General features: G+C 37.7%; 1 protein-coding gene across 4 annotated transcripts; it reads right to left on the bottom strand.

Moving 5' to 3' along the window:
* Nucleotides 1-1,683: 1,683 nt before the first annotated feature.
* LOC132609900 (uncharacterized) lies at nucleotides 1,684-22,011 on the bottom strand. Of its 4 annotated transcripts, XM_060324100.1 has the most exons (18): nucleotides 21,872-22,005; nucleotides 13,965-14,034; nucleotides 13,297-13,431; nucleotides 12,897-13,019; nucleotides 12,243-12,390; nucleotides 11,263-11,410; nucleotides 11,060-11,178; nucleotides 10,880-10,967; nucleotides 8,769-8,917; nucleotides 8,444-8,587; nucleotides 8,267-8,374; nucleotides 7,945-8,056; nucleotides 6,819-6,962; nucleotides 6,702-6,739; nucleotides 6,526-6,618; nucleotides 3,970-4,053; nucleotides 2,262-2,411; nucleotides 1,684-2,121 (listed from the first exon to the last, which is right to left on the bottom strand). In XM_060324100.1, the coding sequence occupies exons 5-18, from the start codon at nucleotides 12,309-12,311 to the stop codon at nucleotides 1,987-1,989; spliced, it is 1,581 nt and encodes a 526-aa protein (XP_060180083.1). In that variant the 5' UTR covers nucleotides 12,312-12,390; nucleotides 12,897-13,019; nucleotides 13,297-13,431; nucleotides 13,965-14,034; nucleotides 21,872-22,005; the 3' UTR covers nucleotides 1,684-1,986. The 4 variants fall into 4 exon arrangements, with proteins under 4 accessions (XP_060180083.1, XP_060180082.1, XP_060180085.1 ...); XM_060324099.1 differs by lacking the exon at nucleotides 12,897-13,019; XM_060324102.1 differs by lacking the exons at nucleotides 12,243-12,390; nucleotides 12,897-13,019 and having other exon boundaries at nucleotides 21,872-22,004.
* Nucleotides 22,012-22,415: the final 404 nt, after the last annotated feature.

Below are 22,415 nucleotides of genomic sequence, written 5' to 3'. Positions count from 1 at the left end.
TAAATGAAGTTAAACTTTTCGATTAGCAAAAGTCTAGAATAGGGTTGAAGAGCTTTCCAAATTTCTCAATATTCCTTACCGTTAGAGAGTATATGCATGAAATAACTTGGTTCTCTTTGTAATCAAATTATACATTTAAAATACTATTCGAAATGTAACAAAATGAGTTTTTTTTCCGAGTAAATTATACGAACACAATTTTCACGCTTTTTTATTGGGACTAAATCTCAAACACCCAAATAGACACAATTAAGGTCAATTTTGTTCTCAGTCAATTAATTCTATCCAGATCAAATATAATTTTATTAGTTTATTTTTCAAAAGTAAAAACTAAACCTTCAGTATGTAGAAACAACGGGAATGAAAGGATCAACTAATTACATACGATGAGACAATTCCTTCTTGACATTCATATTCTTTAAGAATTTATCAAATCACCCAGCAATGTGAAAAAACAATTAAAGCCTTACATAAAATAATAAATAAAGAAAAAAGTAAAGCCTGAAAAATAAAAGGAGAAAATAAACTATCAAGTTACAATAAAATTAAGCCATCTAACTTTCAAAATGACAGATTAGCAAGACACTCATTGTAAAAATGTAGCAAAAATTGCACTCGGGAATTGATATATACCAAGGAAATATTGGGGGGGGGGGGGGGGGGGGGGAATCCTCCATGTAGAGGTATTTTATACTCAGATTGCTCCAAAAAGCATATTACTGGTAGCATTTAAAAATCATGCACGTTTCCCCTTAATAAATGCAAAAATAAATGCACAGTGAACACGTCTCTTAAGCATGATGTGCACTATAATTGTGAAAACAAATAAGTAGTTAAGAGGTCTTTTGTAACTGAGATGGAATAAGTAGGATAGAATCGATCATGATCAATTTCCACTTATTAAGCAAATTGAATAAAAAAAACGGAGAAAAAAGATAATACAATTCTTGATCATAGAGAGATGTCACACCACCATGTCTATGACTAGTTTTATAATATATACTAGTTAACTAAACCGCGCTTCACGCGGTCATACTACATCTTTCCTATATTTAGTTGATATAAAAAAATATAAAATTTTATAATACCAAAAATAGAATAAAAATATTTGTAAGAAAATGTAAGACGTGCATATGAAAATATAAAATCTATTGTATGCTGAAAATATACATATGAAAAAATCAAACAAAAACGCAAAATTACAAATAATTCATTGACTACTTTCTTATAGTTTCATAATTATAGAGTTCTTGATAACACTTCACTCAAATTTAAAGGTGAAGTTTGAGCTCATTTTATAAAGAAAACTTTATCATATAATAAGGATCAATGATTCTTTTTTTTATCATAAAATTAAAAATACAGTTGTTAATTAGTTCTAGTTATTATTATAGGAAGTTTGGAATAGGTTGTTAAGTTGATTGTAGTTAAGCTCTTATGTAAAATCAAGAGGCATCGTGTAGTTGTTGCTTTATTTATTTTTCAGTTAACGGAAGAAAAATAAGCTAAATGAAGTTTACAAAAATCTAGTGATTTAGAAATTGAATGCCAAGTGCAACAAGAATACACCACAAATGTACAACATTTCAGAATCTTTCTGCAGCTTTACTTCATATTTAGCTACTAAATATTGGAGAATATTATAAGCAAACAAACATACCATGATATATATAGCTAGCATAATGGTTGTGCTTGTGCCTACTGAAAGCCACCAAGACCTTTTTTTTTTAACTTAAAAAAGACACCAAGACCTTGCCAAAGGGGACAAATATTTATAACGCCCCTTTGCTGAATAACAGATGATGACTTCTAAAAATCAGTATTCTCTAGCTAAGTCATGGCATTAAGAACTGAATTGAGACGGAGCCAACTAAAAATGAATACTTAACGTTTTTTCTCTAACAAAAAGCAATGAATAAGTGCGTGAGTTGAGCACAAACAGAGGCGAATTCTGTAACTGAGATGGAATAAGTAGGATAGAATAGATCAGAAGTCATGGAAGAGCATGAGAGAATCGTCAAGATTCATTAGGGAAGATTCCAGGGTAATCCGAACTTTTCTTAAGCGCTTGTATCTATCGCCCAGTTCCCCTACCATCCTTTCTCTGGGCATCTGATGAATCTGGAACAAGTAACACCAAACAGTCAAGCCATTAGAACATGTGAATCCACTAATAGTCAATGAATGGGAAAGGTAAATAACAAAAATAAATGAGCAATAGACACAAAGTAAAACTTGATAAGAGAGATCTGTAAGCAAACCTCTTTTTCTTGTTCTTGCTCATGTGTTATTCTCAATCTCAAATTAAGGGCAGCATGGTACATTTCATCTAGAACATGTTGCCAAAGGGACTGCTTATTAATTTTCCACAGAACGAATTCTGATTGCCTTGCTCCAGGTGTAATAACTTTCTGGAGAGAATGGGGAATATCATTAGTATGTGTTAGAAGCTTTGTTCAATGCAATCTTTATATGACTGGGCGTACATGCGGGTATGCATACATATGTACAAAGAAAAGAAGAAGAAAGCTTTCTTCAATGCAAGTCACAGTTGGAAAATAAAACAATTTGGGGCTTATCATTTTACTATGTATTCCGTTCCTCTTGACATATGTCCTGCAAGCCCATCAGGGGGTTCCAAATGCAGCACTCATCTATCAGAAAGGACAAGAAGGAGAAATTCATAGTTGCATAAGTAGGTATTTATGCTATATTTTACGCAACTACTTATTGTATCCTATGGTGACAGTTAATTGTGAGATTTATCTGCACTGTGTGAAGCTTCACTATTGTCCACATTCCTATAACTTAAATAAATATCAATACAAAAATGGAAAAAAAAAAAGAAGAAATCTGCCGGAATTGGGTCACCGGCCAGCAGCTGGAAAAGTCAGATCTGCCGGAAAAAGGCTAATCAGTTGCCGGAAAAAGCCAGCCACGCCGGAAAGAAAGAAGAAATAAAAGAAAGAAGGAAAAAGAGGAAGAAGCTTACCTGAAACTCAAAGTTTGCTCTGCTGCTGGTGGAAGAAGAAAAAACCAAAGTAATGGAGAAGTAAATTTTTTTTTTTTTTTTTTTTTGACAATGTTAACATAATGGAGAAGTAAATAAACCAAAGGAGACAGCAGCTGCTATGGAAAAAAGATGAAACCCTAGGTAAATAATATTTTGTCTCTTTACTTTGTTTTAAAGTCAGCCAACTTTTTTTTTTAAAGTCAAAAGGCCTCGCCTTAGTCGCCATAGCCTCGCCTCAGTCGCCATGTCGCCATAGCCTCGCCTTTTACGAAATGCCACACCTTGGCTGTCCATGGCGAGGCAGGCTCGCCTTGCCACGCCTCACGCCAAAAGGCGTAAAGCGAGCGCCTTTCACAGCACTTTTTTTTAAAGTCAAAAGGCCTCACCTTAGTCGCCATAGCCTCGCCTCAGTCGCCATATCGCCATAGCCTCGCCTTTTACGAAATGCCACGCCTTGGCTGTCCATGGCGAGGCAGGCTCGCCTTGCCACGCCTCACGCCAAAAGGCGTAAGGCGAGCGCCTTTCACAACACTGGTAACAAAGTTGTGCACAGAATCCGGAACTTCGGAAGGATATTTTCATTTAACATAAAGATCTTTTTGTTTTTAGATTATTATGAATTTCAGGGAATGCCCCAAGTGCCAGTAATTCTTCATGGAAGAGATCAGAGTTAAATGTTACTATTTAGCAGGAGATAAAATATACGTAGTTTATAGCATGTATCCAAAATAGCACTTACTCTCCCTTCATAATGGCTTTAGCTATCTTCAAATACAGAAGCAAAGCCAAATATGTCTTTTTGGCTGCTTCATAACATTGGCATAAGACAGCAAGAAAAACCACAAAATAGTTCGAGATATGTTTTGTTCTACTCTCAAAGGTCTTCAATTTTAAGGAAGCAGTCAAATCAAGACAGGTTCTTCATCTACTACAACAGATGACTGGAAACATATTACCTTCATGTCTAAGTAGTCATCTTTCCACAGCTTAAATAGAATCTTGAGTGCGTCTTTCTTTTCAACAAATGTGGTATCTGAAATCTGAAAAATTACAGCATTGTAAGATTGATTTCATCTCATTTATCAACAAATTGTAGCATCCAAAAACAAAACCTACTTTCAACTAAACATTCTGGAAAACTCAAAGACTAATGCACTTCAACATTATTCTTATGTATATGTGCACTTTCTCAGTGAGCAAGAATTTCAATGGAACAAATGATGTGTATATACTCTAATCTGTTCCATTTTTACCTATTTTCTTAATACAAGGTGAGGTGCCATGGTGTATGCTTTTCGCGAACGACATAGTCCTGATCGATGAGACTCGTAGCGGAGTTAACGCTAAGCTGGAGGATTGGAGACATACCTTGGAGTCTAAAGGATTTAAGCTGAGTAGGACCAAGACAGAGTACTTAGAGTGTAAGTTCAGTGAGACACCTTAGGAGGTTGGCGTGGAAGTTAGGCTTGGTGCTCAGGCCATCCAAAAGAAAAGTAGTTTCAAGTACCTTGGGTCTATCATGCAAGGCAGCGGGGAGATTGACGATGATGTCACACATCGTATTGGGGTAGGGTGGATGAAATGGAGGCTAGCTTCCGAAGTGCTATGTGACAAGAAGGTGCCACCACAACTCAAGGGCAAGTTCTACAGAGTGATGGTTAGACCGGCTATGTTGTATGGGGCGGAGTGTTGGCCAGTTAAGATCTCTCACGTTCAAAAGATGAAAGTTGCCGAGATGAGAATGTTGAGATGGATGTGTGGGCACACTAGGAGTGACAGGATTAGAAATGAGGCTATTCGGGATAAGGTGGGAGTGGCCTCGGTGGAAGACAAGATGCGGGAAATGCGACTGAGATGGTTTGGGCATGTGAAGAGGAGAGACATAGATGCCCCAGTGCGGAGGTGTGAGAGGTTAGCCATGGATGGTTTCAGAAGAGGTAGGGGTAGGCCAAAGAAATATTGGGGAGAGGTGATTAGACAGGACATGACGCAGTTACAGCTTACCGAGGACATGACCTTAGATAGGAGGGTGTGGAGGACCCACATTAGGGTAGAAGGCTAGTAGATAAGTCTCGTTATCTTTCCTTATTAGTAGGCGCATTAGCGCATTATAATTTCTTGTGCTCTGATTTATGTTATTATTTGCTACTTTCTGTACTTTGATTACTCTATTTTATCTGTGCCGCTGTCGTTATTTGCATTTCCATATCGCTTTGAATTCCTTGATTATCCTGTTTTACTGTGTCGCTTGCATTATTTCATTGCAATATCGTTTTGAATCTTTTAACCTTATCTGACTCCCTTTTTATGCTTCTATTGAGCCGAGGGTCTCTCGGAAACAGCCATCCTACCTTGGTAGGAGTAAGGTCTGCGTACATTCTACCCTCCCCAGACCCCACGATGTGGGATTTCACTGGGTTGTTGTTGTTGTTGTTGTTGTTAATCTGCCATATGATTTTGTTCTTAGCTTTAGTTTTGTGAAATGCTTTTTGCAACATTTAAGGACTAAATGTTCTGACGGCCTCCCTTAAGATTTACATTTGCTAGCGTAAATTACAATTTAGAGAACCAAGGAGATATATGCTCCTTGTCCCTGCACTAAGCAATGCAAATTTTTGGGTGAAGTGAATTTGGCATTTTGATAATAAATGAACCTATTGAATAAAAAATAGGAGAACATCTGAAATGATAGCCTCAAGTAAAGTTGATAGCAAATATACAAACCAGTTTCAGAGAAAAAATAGAGTTATTTATGTTTGATGATTTCATTAAATCACTTTTCGTCCCTCAACAACATTAGCTGGAGTTGAAAATAGATGTTTCATGGGCTACAGAGAAAGAGGGAAGATAGCCCATGATAAACAAAATCTGGCACGTACTGAGCAGCCTCGTCGACATTTATTTATTTAAGTAGGCGTTTGACCATAAGAATTATTCACTTTATTCCGGAATTTTTTTTTCACTTTTTTCAATTTTCAGCGTTTGGCTATAAGAATTCCGAATACAACTTGAAGTTGTATTCCGGAATACCAAAAACTCCAACAACTTGTTTTTCAAAAAAAATCACTTTTCACTTTTTTACAACTACATTTTACCAAAAACTACAATTTCAAAAACTATGGCCAAACACAACTCCAACTCCAACTCCAAAATTCCAAAAAAAGTGAATTTTTTTTTTTTTGGTATCAATGGACAAACGGGGCCTAAGTCTATCATAATGGTGGTGGTTGGACCAGCTTGTGGGCACCTCGACTATTTCATTATGTGCTATTGCCCGCCAGTAAAGGTACCGGGTAACTTTGTCCATCAAAGCTTAGGTAGATGAGAAAGAATCACCTGACATGTTTTGTCTCTACTAGGATTTCTACCTCGGGTTTCACTCATTTTGCTGATTGATAGACTACACCCCTGGGTGGCCCCATTGCCGTTTAAATAGGCAACAATTTGTAGAAATCTAGCATGCCTTCAAATTAAGCAGCCTTTAAATCATACATTCACCAAAGCTATGATACCTTATCCGTTTCCAGAAGATGATCATTTTTAGACAGTAATCTGAACATCCTGTAGGCTTCCCTCCCGTACCTTTTTAATACAATGGATTCCACCTGCAAGTTATAGCATATAGAGATGAAGTAATTCAATTCTAGCACATTGAAAAGGCTCCCTGATCTATAAGTTTGTAGCCAACCTCTTCAATGCGAGCCTGTTCAATAATGTTCTTCAAATCTGTGGACAAATAACTGTCAGTTAAGTCATAACGGGAAATCAAACACTTGGATCCACATGTGTTGTAAGATATACCTACCTACACTATAAGTTTCATCTATGTCCGTCAATGGAGCTTTACATCCTAATTCACCAAGGGAAGCTCTGATACGCTCCAAGTCCATACCAAGACCACCTTCCCTCTTTATCACCTCATCATAAATAGCATTTATGGACTGAGGAACTGCAAATAATGATATCAAATATCAATTAAGAAAAATATAATGACAAACGCATTAAGAAAAAGGAAGAAAAGACACTCAAAATTCAAAGAGAATGATAACACTACAATGAAACAATTAAAACATGAAACTGATATTCGTCAACACAAATCCCTCCGTTTCCCAAAAACAAACCAAATAGAAATTTTTGGCACAATGTCCGAAGCACCTACAAGAATTTACTCTGTTTCAAAATGTTCGTCTGGTTTTGACTTGGCACGGAGTTTAAGAAAGTAAAGAAGACTTTTGAATTTTGTGGTCTTAAATTAGAGATATGTAGAATGTACGAATATGTCCTTCAATCTTGTGGTCTTAAACATGCCATGTCGAAAGTTGAAATCAAAGGTGCCAAAAAAGGAAAGAGGCATTCTTTTTTAAACAAACGAAAAAGGATAGTAAGACAAACATCTTGAAACGGAGGGAGTAAATGATTTTACTGCAGACCACGACTTGTTAATTACTCAACCAGAGACCTTATCTTGGCAAAATATCAACAACAGAAAAGTATACAAGTAAGCATGCCACTGTTATGCATGTCTCTGGAAAGGTCTATAAGGCTCAGTCTCCAGTCTAGAAAGTTATCCATAGACGACTGTATATGATTCAAGATCAATGTACCTTCACAAAAGACTCAAGATGCTAAAAGCCTCAAAAGCAACGCTGAAATTAAAGTTGGTGGGGCATTTAATGAAGAGAAGTCAGTGGACTTCGTAAATGTGAAATATCAAGTCTATTTATGTCATGAAGATGGCTATACCTCATCTCAAACATATGCATATGGTTCATTAGTCACCATGCACCTACCCTTCGTGGAGACTTGAGCATTATCATACACTTTTTTTTGACAAATGCAAAATTTAGTTTCTAATTATCCTTTAATAATATCAGCAAGAGGTCACAATCATGTTTAAAATTTATTGACCAGTAAATGAAATCCACACTCACCTGAGTTATCAATTCTCAATTTAGTTTCAGAATGTCTACTCAACTCCAGGGTTGCAGCAAGAATAATGGCAGCATCATTGTTGACATTTACTTTCACATTTGCAACGCAAGCCTACAATGCATATAATTTGATATGATGCCATAGCCAAACAGTGTTTGAGATTCTCAGGAGATTTTAGTTCTAAGAAAAAGTCAAACAAGACAATGTTGTCTGAACCATTACTACTATAATGGTAAAGGTTTCTGAGGTTTGCTAAATAACTTAACTATGACACTAATTTGAATGTTTAGGTACTCCATTAGAAGAAGTTGAGAGACCAACCTTGTGCCTCAAGCGGCGAATGAATTCTTCAAAATTGGCACGCCAGAGTACTTTCTTTTCTTCTGTATCCAGCAGTTCTGTGTTTGACTCTAAATTATCTTGCTTCCGCTAAAATAAGAAGATAATATATCAACCAACTATCAAAATTGATATATTTAACGAAAAGATCATACCAACCTTTGTGCCACATTTCACATCCATGGTCTTTACGTCAGTTTTTTCCTCAGAACTATTCCAGGTGTCTGTCTCAACTAAGAATCTCAAGGATTCCATCGGAGCTGCTGCTGCTAAGGCTCGTTGTTCAAGGGTTTGCGCTGGAATCTGTTTTCATCAGTAGATAATAAACTCAAGAACATGAACAGTAAAATACCAACTTAAAAAACGAAGAATGCAGCAGAAAACCAACATCACATGGAGTCATCAGGGTCACTGGTATATCTAAAGAGAAAACTTTTGATGGGAAAGAAGTTATCATCGTATTATAAAGTTAGCATCAGAGTACCTTTGCAGATTTAGCACCTCGTTTCTTTGCAGCAGTTTCTTCTTCAGTAGGTGGTTCAAGAAATGGTTCAGGGGCAGGACATCGTTCCACAAATCTAGCGTTAACTAGTCTGTTGAAGCTCTCTCGTGCAGCATCAGCGCTAGAATCTCCTGCACAGTGATGAGGCCCTCTTAAAGTAAGAAAGCTGTTTAGGAGATGCAGCCTACACTTATAGAAGATTGACACCCTTGCTTTGTTGCTTCAGGTTCAAGTAGCTATAACCAAGAAACAAATATAAACATGCAACTTGAGGTTATGCACCCAAGGGTGTAGTCTAGTAACCAATGAGTGGGTCCAGAACCATGAGATCTTAGGCAAATTTCAGCAGAGCAAAAACAGCATGTGTGTCCAAGCCTTGGCGGACAGAGTAACCTGAATACTTGTGCTAGTGAAAGGTAGCAAGTACTACGCGGAATTAATCGAGGTGTGCACAAACTGGCCGTACACTACGCTGTCAAAAAAAATTGCTTACGTGTGGAGTACATAGATGCTCTCTTGAGGCTAGACACCTAGGTGTTTTTGACTTTGTAGAAAATTTTGAGGCTTTTCTTTCATCCTTCCTCCTTTTCTTTGTTTGCCTTGTTTCAATTTGCAGTTTTGCAAGAGAAGTACCAGGGGATTCAAGCAAGGATCCTTCAACTCCAAAGACTGGAAGAGAGCAACTCCAGTACTATTCGTAGTAATAAGTAGAATATAATTTATACGCTTGTGAAACCTCTTATATTGAAGGTTAAGTAATACTAGTGTTTTCCTTTAAACAGTGTTTAGGATGGCGAAAGGCGAGGCCTGGCGATAAGGGCTCGCCTCACGCCTCATGGCGTGGCGTGGCGAACGCCTTTTGGAAGCAAGGCGAGAATTAACACAAAAAATTAAAATATTAAATATGCACATATAAATACCCAAAAACTCAAATACTCAACAAAATACTAGCAAATATTTCAATTGAAAAAACTAAATATAGATAGTTGATAGTTGATAATAAAGTCTAAAAGTCTCCAACTAGGCAACTAGATAGTTAAATAAGTCATAAGGTCCCTGAGTGTACTACCATACTGTTAGCGTTAACCAAATTATAACAAAAAAACATCTATTCTTCTTCAAGATCTCCAAAAGTCGCACAAAAACGAAAAAAAAATACCCTGCCCGAATTGGGTCACCGGCTGCCTGTCGAAAAGTCAGAATCTGCCTGAAAAAGGCTATTCTGCTGCCCGAAAAAGCCAGGCACGCCGGAAAGAAAAAAGAAATAAAAGAAGAAGAAGAAACTTACCTGAAACTGCTGCTAATGGAAGAAGAAGAAGAAGAAACTTTAATGGTGGAGATGCAATCTGACCAAAGGAGAAGCAGCAGCTGCTATGGAAAAAACGTATAAATGAAACCCTAGGACCTACGTAAATATTTCTGTTCTGTTTTAATATAGTCAGCAACTTTTTAAAAAAAAAATCAAAAGGTGTCGCCTCGCCTCGCCATTCTCGCCTTGGCTCACCTTCTGAAAATTGCCACGCCTTGGCTGTCTATGGCGAGACAGGCTCGCCTCGCCTCACGCCAAAAGGCGTAAGGCGAGCGCCTTTCACAACACTGCCCTTAAAACAAAAGACAAGAACAGAAGAAATGGCATGTACATGTAGTACTAAAAAGGACCAATAATTTTATACACTCACAGATCCTTTTATTGAGAAGTTGACTAATACTTTTGTGTAGTTCTGTTTTTATGCAGGAAGAAAAGATGTTCTGTGTAACTGCTTTAACATATTTGATGGAGTGTAGATTTAGGTGATGCTGTGTATCTCACGTGTTCTTTGTCCATGTTGTTTTTTCTGTTTTTAAAATATTAGAAACAAGAAGCATGTTAGTATATTGCCTATCATCTTCAATTAAAACCATTTTCTAAGGAAATGGTTTAAAATCAGGACAAACCTTCTTCTCATTGTTTCTTATTTAGAGAAAACAGAAGCAAACAGAAGTGAAAAGTCAAAGTAGAACTCAAGCTCGCATATTAAACTAATTAGCTATGATACTATAATCAGAATTTACAAGAGACTGCACAAAGAAGCACAGAAAGGATGTTGTTTCACCTAGATTCGATGTCTGCTTGTATCTATCTATAATTTGGCTGAGTGAAAGCCTACCATGCTGAAGTAACCCTTCAAAAATCTCTTCACACTAGAAAACAAACACAGTCACTGTATTATAAACTATAATTAGCTTGAGATAGGACAACGAATATTATACCTAGCGAAACCAAGAAAACTCACCTCTTTTCCCAGCTCCTCAGACACAATCTCTATAAACTTAGGGAACCTCAATTTATGTATTATGTTGTCAAATAGTGCCATGTATTGTGTAAAAACTTTTGGTGCCTCCCCAAATGCACCTAAATGGAAACATATCAGATATCAAGAAACTTCCCATTACATATCCTCAAATTTTAAAAAGTTAATTGTATTAGTGTTAGTACCTTCTTGTTGCACGGCAAAGGCTTGAACACAATTGTGATGAATAAGCACAAGCAAACAGTTCCTAACATTCTCTCTGCTAAGCTCTGTGAAACGTACAACCTGAGCTAAAGGTTGTGTTCCTCTTCGCAATAGACAGTCGCAAACTTTCTGCAAAAATTATCAGAAGAAGAATTAGGCAAAAGGGGATCAACAAATTGATTTTAACTGAATTGAGAGCGTCTATATAATTTCTGCATAAGAGATATAAACCCCCCAAAAAGGGGGGCATATAAAAACAACTACCTACCCTCAAACTCAATTAAACGAATCACCTATATCTATTCCATTCTATTTGGGTCCGTTTCATTCCAATACCAACAATTTTCTAAGTTACGAAACCCCAAAAGCGAAAAAGAAAAAGAACAACTACTTCTGCTCAATCACATGCTATGTACATTCACCTCAAGCAGAAAAATCAAAACTTTGAAATCTTTAGAAAAGCATCCATATGGTTTCTGCATAAGATATAAAAAACCCAAAAAAGGGAACATTTATAAAAAATAAAAAAACTACCACTACCCCTGAACTCAATCAAACAAGTTGTGTTGGCTATACGAATCGTCTATATCTATTTCCATTCTATTTGGGTCAGTTTCTTTCCAATAACAATAATTTGCCAAGTAATAATACCTCAAAAAAAAAAACTACTACTTCTCAATCCCATGCTAATTGCTATGTACATTCACCCCAAGCAGAAAAAATCAAAACTTTGAAATCTTAGAAAAACATCTATATGGGTTCTGCATAAAAGATATCAAACCCAAACAAAGGGGAACATAAAAAAAACAACTACCACTACCCTCGAATCAAAAACGAATCATCTATATATATTACATTCAATTTGCCAAGTAATAAAACCCCAAAAGCCACAAAAAAAGAAAAACAGCGAAGTCCCACAAAGTGGCCGTGCAAAGAATTGAAATTTGGGGGAGACTATTACAGCGTTAAGATCACCGAAATAAGAATTGATGAGATAAACAGCCAGTTTGATTTCGTGCGGCGAAACCATTGTGCTACTCTCTTTCTTTCTTCCACTACTGACCCAGAGAGAGTATTGTAGTTGCAGAAGAAACGGAGGGTTCACTTTCCTGGAAAAACAAAAGCGTAGGGTTGCTTCAAAGTTGGTGTCTCTTCAGGGAAAAACAAAAGCTAACACGTATCAAAGGGAAAAATGAAATGAATGTAATAGCCAAAAGTACTAAAATTTAAATTTCAATAATCTCAATATTCAAACTTTAAATCCATCACTTGCAAAGTTGCAATATATCAAACGTCAAAAGATTTATCCATTTCACCAGTATTAAATTCTCAAGGCTCAAACTTTAATTCATTACTTGCAGTATATATATCTAGAAGTCATAGATTCATCACATTTCATTACTATTGAAGTTTACATAGGTAATAGAGCAGCAACAGCAAACAGTTTCAGCGCAAGCTGAAATACTGAATTCTACATGAATAAAACAGAGTTGCAATGCAATTTGCAACGCACAATATTTCTACTCCCAAGAATGAAAGAAACTCTCGATGCATAAAAATCAACCATAGTCAATTTTTGGAAGTTCGAAGAGAAAAAGCGTAGAAGAGAACAAACACTAGGTGATTTCTCCCGCCTGCCTAAAGTTTGGTTGGGCAGAGTTTCCCGGTACATATGCTGGTCGGAAACAAACTCATAAATATCACATAGACCAACACAAGAAAGTTGAGGAAACAACACCTACAATGAAGAAAGAAACTTTTGATGCATTCAAAATTTAATCATAGTTAATTCTTGTAAGACCTAAGAGAAAAAGGAGTAAACCATGTAAAACTCATAAGCAGTTAAGCAACTTCTACAAAGTTACCATTATCAAAAAAAAGTTTAACAACTTCTAAATTGTATTGGGACTTCGCCGAACAACTGCGCATTCAGTTAAATGGTGCTCTAAAAAAAAACGTTTCTCATTTGATGCAGCATCAGCATTTGGACTCCTAAATAGATTATCATCATTTACCTGATAAAAGCCAGTCGGGGCCAAAAGATTTCCTAACGGATGCCTTGCACACTATGCAGTTCCTTGTACAACACTTTTGCGCGATCTCTTCCTTTTCTTCCTGCTTCTCACAGTTCCCTCAGCAGGCTTGCTTTCCTGCATTTGAACTTCCACATCACCAAGCGGAAAAGAAGGGGGAAGGGGGGATAATAGTAGAGTTTATTACACTAATTCAGATAATGAGAGCAATTTTCACTTGTGGCTATCACATTTATCCCCACAATTATCCTTCATTTAGTGGTACAAGTATATCCTTGCTAGTACTGATCTACGCTTATAACTTCTAATAACTAGTTTCAACCTCATTTCCTCAATATATCACCAGAGAAGAACTTACAAAATCCATTAGATCCTGCAAGGTGTCATTACACTTACTTCTTTCTATAATGAGCCTAGTTTTCAGAAACCAAACTTGAAAATGAGCCAAAATTGTCAACATTGTAATAATTTACCAGCCTTGTAGAGGGACTTTGCTTAATCAACTTAGTTTCAACCCCAAACTAGTTTGAGTAGTCTGCTCTATTCAGGCTCATTTTATTCCAATACTAAGTAATTTGTCTTCAGACAAAATTAGAGTTCCTCCGAAACTAGAACATTAGCCCAGTTCGATTTCAGAAACTGAATCTCACCTTTCCCGAGGTAAACACTATTTGTATCAGCAGATTTCTTTTTCTTCTTGACTGATAGTGGATTTGGACCCTGTAGAAGGAAAGGCATAAAACATAGTGTCATTCAGGAACACAATTAGCTGAACATGCTTTACAATAACAGCATCCATGAAATACAATCTTCTTAAGTCAATATGGTCGAATTAGTCAACTTAGAGGAATGACAGGCAATATTCAAACTTTAAATTCATCACTTGCAAAGTTGCAATATATCAAACGTCAAAAGATTTGTATTAAATTCTCAAGGCTCAAACTTTAATTCATTACTTGCAGTATATATATCGAGAAGTCATAGATTCATCACATTTCATTATTATTGAAGTTTACATAGGTAATAGAGCAGCAAAAGCAGACAGTTTCAGCGCAAGCTAAAATACTGAATTCTACATGAATAAAACAGAGTTGCAATGCAATTTGCAACGAACAATATCTTTACTATATTAACTAAAGAAGGAGAAATTATCAGAATATGAGTAAAATATGAAGCAAAACCTGGATTTGAAGGCGGAAAGCAGTCGGCGAATTGGAAAATAGAAAACCTAGAATTGTGCCTTTTTAGTTTGTTTTGTTTCGTTCATTACGGGTCAAGGGATTTTGGGTTTATTGGGTTTGGGCCTAACTATACTACAATGGGTCATTTGCACTTTTTTCCCTATTTCGTGCCTTTTTTTTGTGCGGATTGTCCGGTCTTTAATTTTTGTCCCTCAAATTGATGGTCTTTTTTTTTTTGGTAAAGTAATAAAATTCATTAGTAAAACATCAAGAAGATGCAAGGTTACAGATGGGAAAAGCTGGCAGGCTTGACAAAACCTGTAGAACAATCTAAAGATATCCTATCTCTACTGAACTAGAGAAAAGGAGCTGATAAAATCTAGAAAGTTACCCACATTGTTTACAGGGGCAAAAAAATGCCAACTAAAAAGACTAACTAAACACCTAGACTTTAGAGAGCAAATAGGAGTTGAGATTCCTTCAAAGCATCTGTTGTTTCTCTCCTTCCATAGGGTCCAAAAAATTACTGCTGGGATCATTCTCCAAATTCTTTTAATGGATTTGTCAACTCTCCAGAGTATCCAGCTAGCATATGCATCTTTGATGTTGAAGGGCATTACCCATTGTAGACCAAGCATAGAGTAGAAGAAAAACCAGAGGCTAGCTGCTGCAGGGCAGTGCAAAAATAGATGGTTGACACTTTCATTGGTCTGCTTGCACATGGTACACATGTTAACAACTATTACACCTCTCCTTCTAAGATTGTCTTGTGTTAGGCATGCTTCCTTCAGTGCAGTCCAAGTGAAGCAAGTAACTCTGAGAGGCTGTCTGGTTCTCCATACAAGCTTCCAAGGCCAAACCTCTAAAAGGCTATTTTGAGAGCACCAGTTGTTGTAACATTCCTTCACAGTGAAAATCTTTTCCTTAGAATTGCCCCAGAGTATTCTGTCCTGAAAATCTGCCACCAAAGTACTTTGTCCCAAACTTTCTAATAGAGAAAGAAAATCATCAACTTCCCAATCCTGTAAGTTTCTCCTTAAAATTGGTGTCCAACAGTTGTTAACTCTATATTGAGCTAATGTTGCTTCTTTGTTAGAAGCTATCAGAAATAGTGAGGGAAATAAATCTTTTACTAAAGTGTCCCCAAGCCATTTGTCCTGCCAAAATCTGATCTTGAGCCCATTTCCAGCCTTGAATGAGACAGCCTGGAAGAATTCCTCTTGGAGACTACTGATGTGTTTCCATACTCCAACACCATGTGGTTCATTGCTTTTCTTTGCGGTCCAGTGGTCTTGAATACCATATTTAGCTTTGATGATTTCCTTCCAGTACCCTGCCTCATTTTGACCATATCTCCAAAGCCACTTCATGAGTAGGCTGTTGTTATGAAACTTAAGATTTCTAATCCCCAGCCCCCCTTGGCCTTTGGGTTGAATAACTGATTGCCATTTGACCAAAGAGAATTTATGAGTAACACTGTTACCTTCCCATAGGAATTTCCTTCTAAGCCTGTCAATTTGCTTTAGAACTGAGGTTGGCATAGGGAAGAGTGACATAAAGTAAGTGGGAATGCTGTCTAGGACACTTTTGATGAGGGTGAGCCTGCCACCCAATGAGAGATATTGCATCTTCCAAGTGGCTAGTCTTTTCTCCATTCTTTCAATGACCCCACTCCATATCCCAGATGATTTGAATTTAGCACCCAAAGGAAGTCCCAAATAGGTGGTGGGAAAGGAGCCTGTTTTGCAGCTAAGAATATCAGCAAGAGCTTCTAGGTTGGTCACTTCATTCACTGGATATATAGTGCTCTTACGCATGTTGATATGAAGTCCAGAGATGGCCTCAAAGATCATGAGGGTAGTGTTGAGATTAGAGACCTGCTGACAATCAGCTCCACAAAATATAAGGGTGTCATCTACATAGAGTAGATGAGAGACTGAGACTGAGGTGGAAGGATTTCTGCCCACTTGGAACCCTTGAATCCACTGAAGTTCTTTGGCCTTTGCTAACAGCTGAGATAATCCATCCATCGCAATGATAAAGAGGAAAGGGGACAATGGATCCCCCTGCCTGAGTCCCTTTTGAGAAGAGAAAAACCCAACTGGACTTCTGTTCACCAGAATTGAAAACTTCACTGTCGAAATACAGAAATAAATCCACCTTATCCACCTTTCCCCGAAACCCATTTGCTTCAAAATGTTGACTAAATAAGCCCAGTTAAGCTGATCAAAAGCTTTCTCAATATCTAATTTGCATAGGATCCCAGTCTCACCACTTTTAATTTTCCAGTCTAGCACTTCATTGGCAATCATAGATGCATCAGTGATCTGTCTATTCTTCAGAAAAGCACTCTGTTGTCCAGAAACTAAGGAATCCACCACTTTTCCGAGCCTCTTAGCTAAAATTTTGGCCAGCAATTTGTAGACACTGCCTATAAGACTTATAGGCCTATAATCTCTAAGCTCTGCGGCCCCTTTCTTCTTTGGGATAAGAGCAATGAAAGAGGCATTGCATGATCTCACCATTTGGCAGTTCTGATGAAAGAAATTAAAAGCTGCTAGCAGGTCTGCTTTGATGAAGTTCCATGATTTTTGAAAGAAAGCCATAGTGAAACCATCAGGGCCTGGAGCTTTGTCAGGGGCACAAGTCATGAGAGCTTCTAAAATCTCCATTTCGGTGAAAGGAAGTTCAAGGTCCTCTTTATCCACTGTGTTGAGACTTGACAGACCTTCAAAGACAGCTGAGGGTCTCCAAGATTCAGTTTCTTTGTAAATTTGTTGATAGTACTCCAGAATACCATCCTTGATCCTTCCTTTGTCTTCAATTACTTCATCCCCTATTTTGAGTCTGTCAATGGTATTGCCCTTTCTATGAGAGTTGGCCATTCTTTGGAAAAACTTTGTATTCTTATCCCCCTCTTTCAACCATAAACATCTTGATTTTTGTCTCCATGAGATCTCTTCAGCGGTTGCTATTTGCTGAATTTCAAGTTTGAGATTCAATGTCTGACCTTTCTCTTCTGTAGAGAGAGCTCTGAGCTCAGCTAACTGGTCCAGCTTCCAAAGTTCTTTGAGTGCCTTGTTCCTTTGAGTCTCGATTGTTCCATAGACCTCCCTATTCCATTTAGTAATGTCTTTCTTGAGATTCCTTAGTTTCTGCATTAGCACAAAGTCTGGGGTGCCTAATACAGTGTAAGAAATCCACCATCCTTCTATCATGTCCATGAAACCCTCAGCTTGAAGCCACATGTTTTCAAATTTGAAATAAGAAGGTGTGGTCTCCCAATCTCCACTTTCCAGGATAATTGGTTTATGATCAGAAAAAACTCTAGGCAAGGGGTACTGTTTGATAGTATTGAACATCTCGCTCCATTCTGTTGAGATAAGGAACCTGTCAATTCTAGAGGCTTGGAGAGACTCCTCCCCTCTTGACCAGGTAAATTGTGCTCCCTGAAGTGGAGGGTCAATCAAATCCAGGTCTAGAATAGTGTTGGAGAAGCCCAGCATCGCCCTTGATCTTCTAACGCAGTTCAATCTTTCCCCCACAAATCTGCACACATTGAAATCCCCTCCTATGACCCATAGGTCAGACCACAATCCCCTGATAGATGCTAACTCGAGCCAAAGATCCTCCCTTTCTGGATTGGTATGAGGGCCATAAACACTAGTAAAAACCCATTTGAAATCCTCAGCAAGACTTTCGAATCTACATGATAAAGAAAAGGCTCCTGCTTCAAAATCAATACATTTCCAAGCTCTTTTGTCCCACATTATTAATGTCCCACCTTTGGTACCAATTGCTTTGACTTCTGCCCAAGAGATCCATCTGTTTCCCCAAATTTTCCTGATTAGAGATGGATTCCATGTCTCTATTTTGGTTTCCTGCAGGCAAATAATATCAACTCCCCACTTGTGAATAAGAGATTTCAAAGTGCTTCTCTTGTCTTTATTGTTGAGACCCTGCACATTCCAGCTGAGTGTTTTAACTCTCATCTGGAATGAGCCTTTTGAGACCTGCCCCTCTCTTTCTTCCCACTCCCGTCCTGGAGACCCCAATCCAATCTTTTAAGTTCAGTAACTGCTTTGCTTTTCCCTTTCTTTAATTCTCCTGTTTTATGTTTTTGCTCAAGAATCTGCACTTTTCTTTTTTCCTCCATTCTCAGAATAATTCCCAGAAGTTCGTGTTCAAACCCAGCAACATTTACCCCCAACACTTTGCAAGCCTTCATCATTGTCAACTTCGTCCATTTTGAGGTTTCCACCACATCAGGGATATCAACAGTTTGAATTTGTGGATCATGCCAAGGCAAAGGAAGAAAACTGTTGTAGGACTGAGATGAGATACCAGAGTCAGATTCATTTGAAACTGACAGTGCTGAGAATATCGGTTTGGGTATATGTGGGTCCATCGAGTGCCCTGCGTGAACCGCTTCATCATCTGCTTCAGGCTCGGACAGTGTCCCCTCCATGAGTTCTAAATCCCTGAGACTAGAAGCTTGAATTTCTAGTTCAAAAGGATCAAAAGAGAATGAAGCATTCAAGGAAGATGAAGCTCTGAAGCAGCATGGGTCCAGCTTTGGTACAGATGATCTCCACACTTGCTTCTTTTTGTGTTGCTTGAAGTGTTTGCTTGTAAGTGGGCCTTTAGTGTAGTAACCGTTGTTCAAAGCTAATGAAGTTCTCCCTTTGTAGTGTTTCTTACTACCCTGACTATTAGAAGAGAATAAGGCCGGCCCATTTGTGTTTAAATCCTTCGAATTCCTTCTTTTCTCCACAGGTTCTTCCACACGTGTGTCACGTGAATCATTAATGGTATTAGCACGTGGAGCTGAGAGAGAATTTGATCCCATCTTATTACCAACCTCGGGCAAACCAGTCGAAGGACCAGCATGTAAAGAAAAAGACCGGATTTCCTTAATTATTGGCAATTCGAAGATCCTATCATCAAATTCAAAATTCAAACTTGCCGGAAACTTCATAGCTGATTTTTTGACGCAGATGCGAGCCCAGATCAGGTGGGTTCTGTTCTTCGTATCTTCATCAACACCGACATAACCCCCGCAACGAGCCCCTATATGTTCAAAAGTATCCATTGACCAAGCATTTAGAGGGATTCCAAAAACTTTCAACCATATGTTTTCCGAGCAGTTACCAGATTGCAATGAGAAAATGTCATGCGACCACCAAGATAAAGAAAGATGTCTTCCGTTCCAGAACCAATTCCCTGCCTTTACCCTTATTGCCTCTTGCCTGGAAGGAAGCTCAAAGAGGAACTGATTGTGGTCTAAAGGTATGACTTTGATGCCAGCAGTAACTCTCCATCTACTAATGAACCATTTCTGAATAGTTTCGGGATTGGGACTGTGATGAAATGGATCATTGAAGGTGCCAACCAAGCTTCTGTGCAAAGGATGTTTTCCATTCAATTCTCCTTTGTTGGTTCCTTGACTTATATCTGGCCATCTGTCAATGCTAGCAGCTGCACGATAAGATTTTGTCAATGGGGGAAGAGGAAGCAGTGGCTCTGCTTCGCTGAATTCTTTCAAAAATTGAAGGATTTTCTTCGCAATATCTGACCATCCACTGTTGAGGCTGATCTCAGGGATTATCACTGCTGCTTTAGATGAACCATGCCAAACCTCTATGCGAACAAATCTACCATAAACATTGAAATTTTGGTAAACTCTGAAAAGATTGTGTTGTTGTTTTCTACCCCACCTTCTATATAGTCGACCAGTGCCTTTTGATGCTTGAATAAGCGCTTCGCACACCCATCTCAGGTTCTGAATATCCATATTGATCTTGCTTGTATATCTCTTGCCCCTTTCTATTAATGAAAACCAGTTATAATATTTATCCCCTGTATTCCTGAGTTCAAAGGATTTATCCCCACTGATGAAAAAAAGATGTGAGCCCTGCATGTTTCTAATGAAAGTCACTGAAACTGAAGGAGTTTTATGTTGATTGATGTGGTCGCCGTCACTGTCAGATGTCACCGGTGATTCTGCCGACAGCAACTCAGGTCGCCGGAGTTTTTTTTTTTTTTTTTTTTTTTTTCGGCACTGACAGGTCGCCGGAAAAATTATCCGGCACTGTCAGAGGTCGCTGATGTCGACAGAGGGTAGATCTGAAAAGATTTGGAGGAGAGAGAAAGCAAAAGAACTAGAAAAAGCTGTAGATGGAGGCTATGGAGGAGAGAGAAAAAGCTGTAGATGGAGGCTATGGAGGAGAGAGAGAGCTGGAGTCATGCTGGAGTGAGGGCTGTGATGGTGGTCTGAGGAGAGAGAATCAGATCTGGATCTATTTTGCTTACCTGGGAATCTGTGTCTGGGAGCATTTTTTTTAGAAAGAGAAATATGCTTGTGCTTCCTTCTCAAGAGCAAAGAAATTTAGATAAATTTCAGTTGATCCAAAAAAATCGGCACTAAGTAACATTAGTTACAGCAGTCTAAATGCAAACTTGATGGTCTTTAATATTGTCCTTCGCTTAATACCCAGAGATCATGGGTTCGAATTCAGGCTCAGTGAAAAAAAAAATCGCGATGCCCCAACTTAGGCCTTAAGGCAGATATTAATTGCAAAAGCAATGCAAACAATTATGTTTCTATACTTTTATGTTACATATAAAAGAAAACAATAGTGCTTGTTAACTTTAAAATCTCATTGATTATCATATCTAACTAATTTTTTTTTGATGACATGGGAACCTTGGGGTGCGCACAGGATAAACCCAGCTCCTGTGCAATAGCTTGCAAACCACACGGGAGAGATAACCTGCAATAAGCAAGCCCGGTGCGACGAGCTCGACCCAGAAGGCAAATCCCCTACTGTTGTAGGCAGGGGGTTTCGAACCTGAAACCTCCATTATGAAAGCCCTATGCTCAACCAACTGAGCCACCCTTACGGGTATATGTAACTAATTAAAAAATTGAAAAGACCAAGAAATTAACAAGTATATTGTTTTCGTTTATATGTTTCATAAAAGTATAGAAAAATAATTGTTTGCGTAAGCTAAATGAGATGTAAACATCAAATGCTAGTATACATACACAACAGCACCTAAGTGCATACATAGGCAATAAAAGCAAATAGTTTTCGAGACAAAATTGAACATGAATATGTAACAGAATTAGAACAATTTTATAACTAGAGAAGGCGGAAAAGAATCCTACAATTTTGTTTGTGAGATGAATTTCACTTTGTTTTTATTAATTGTTTTCAGGCACTCTAATTTTATAGCCTTATACCAAAGACATTCCAATAATATGTGACCAACAACTGCCATTAAATAATTTTACAATTCAAGGAAAATTTATACACTAAAGAATATTTTCAGTGAAAGAGATAGAAGTAAAATAAATCAAGCAAAATTAGAACCTGGAAATATTGGTGAAGAAGAAACCTGAAGATTGTCTAAAACCCTAAAAATGGCAGTATACAGAATAAACCTCTTCCCTTTTATGGGCCGGGTCAAATGGGTGTTATCAGTCCAATCCACGTATTATTTATACCATGTATTCAGAAGTTGGCCTTTTATTCCTCAAACATTAGACTCAAGATTTTAGTTTTAAACTTTACACTTAAGATCAAGTGGCCACATTCCAAAATTAGACCACTGCTCTAATTTTTTACCAAATTTTAAATATAACCCTTCAATCCACTTAGGGGTTGTGTTAGGAAGAAATTGCACGATTTGTTCATCAAATGAAATGAGATGGTCTTTAATTTTTGTCCTTCAAAATCAAACTTATGTCTAATGGGGTGCGAGACATAACTTATGAGATATTATGATGTGAAATATAAATTTATGTCACTGCAAAAAAAGTTGTTTGTCTTGAGGGCCAAAAATTAAAGACCAGCACAAAATAGGGTGAAAAGTGAAAAATGAGTAAATGACCCATTATTTAGTTTGTGAGAAAGT

The sequence above is a fragment of the Lycium barbarum genome, chromosome 9 (assembly GCF_019175385.1).
Source record: "Lycium barbarum isolate Lr01 chromosome 9, ASM1917538v2, whole genome shotgun sequence".
Lineage (NCBI taxonomy): Eukaryota > Viridiplantae > Streptophyta > Magnoliopsida > Solanales > Solanaceae > Lycium > Lycium barbarum.
The sequence above is the reverse complement of the archived record's forward strand: the minus strand, read 5'-3'. Positions and strand labels throughout refer to the sequence as shown.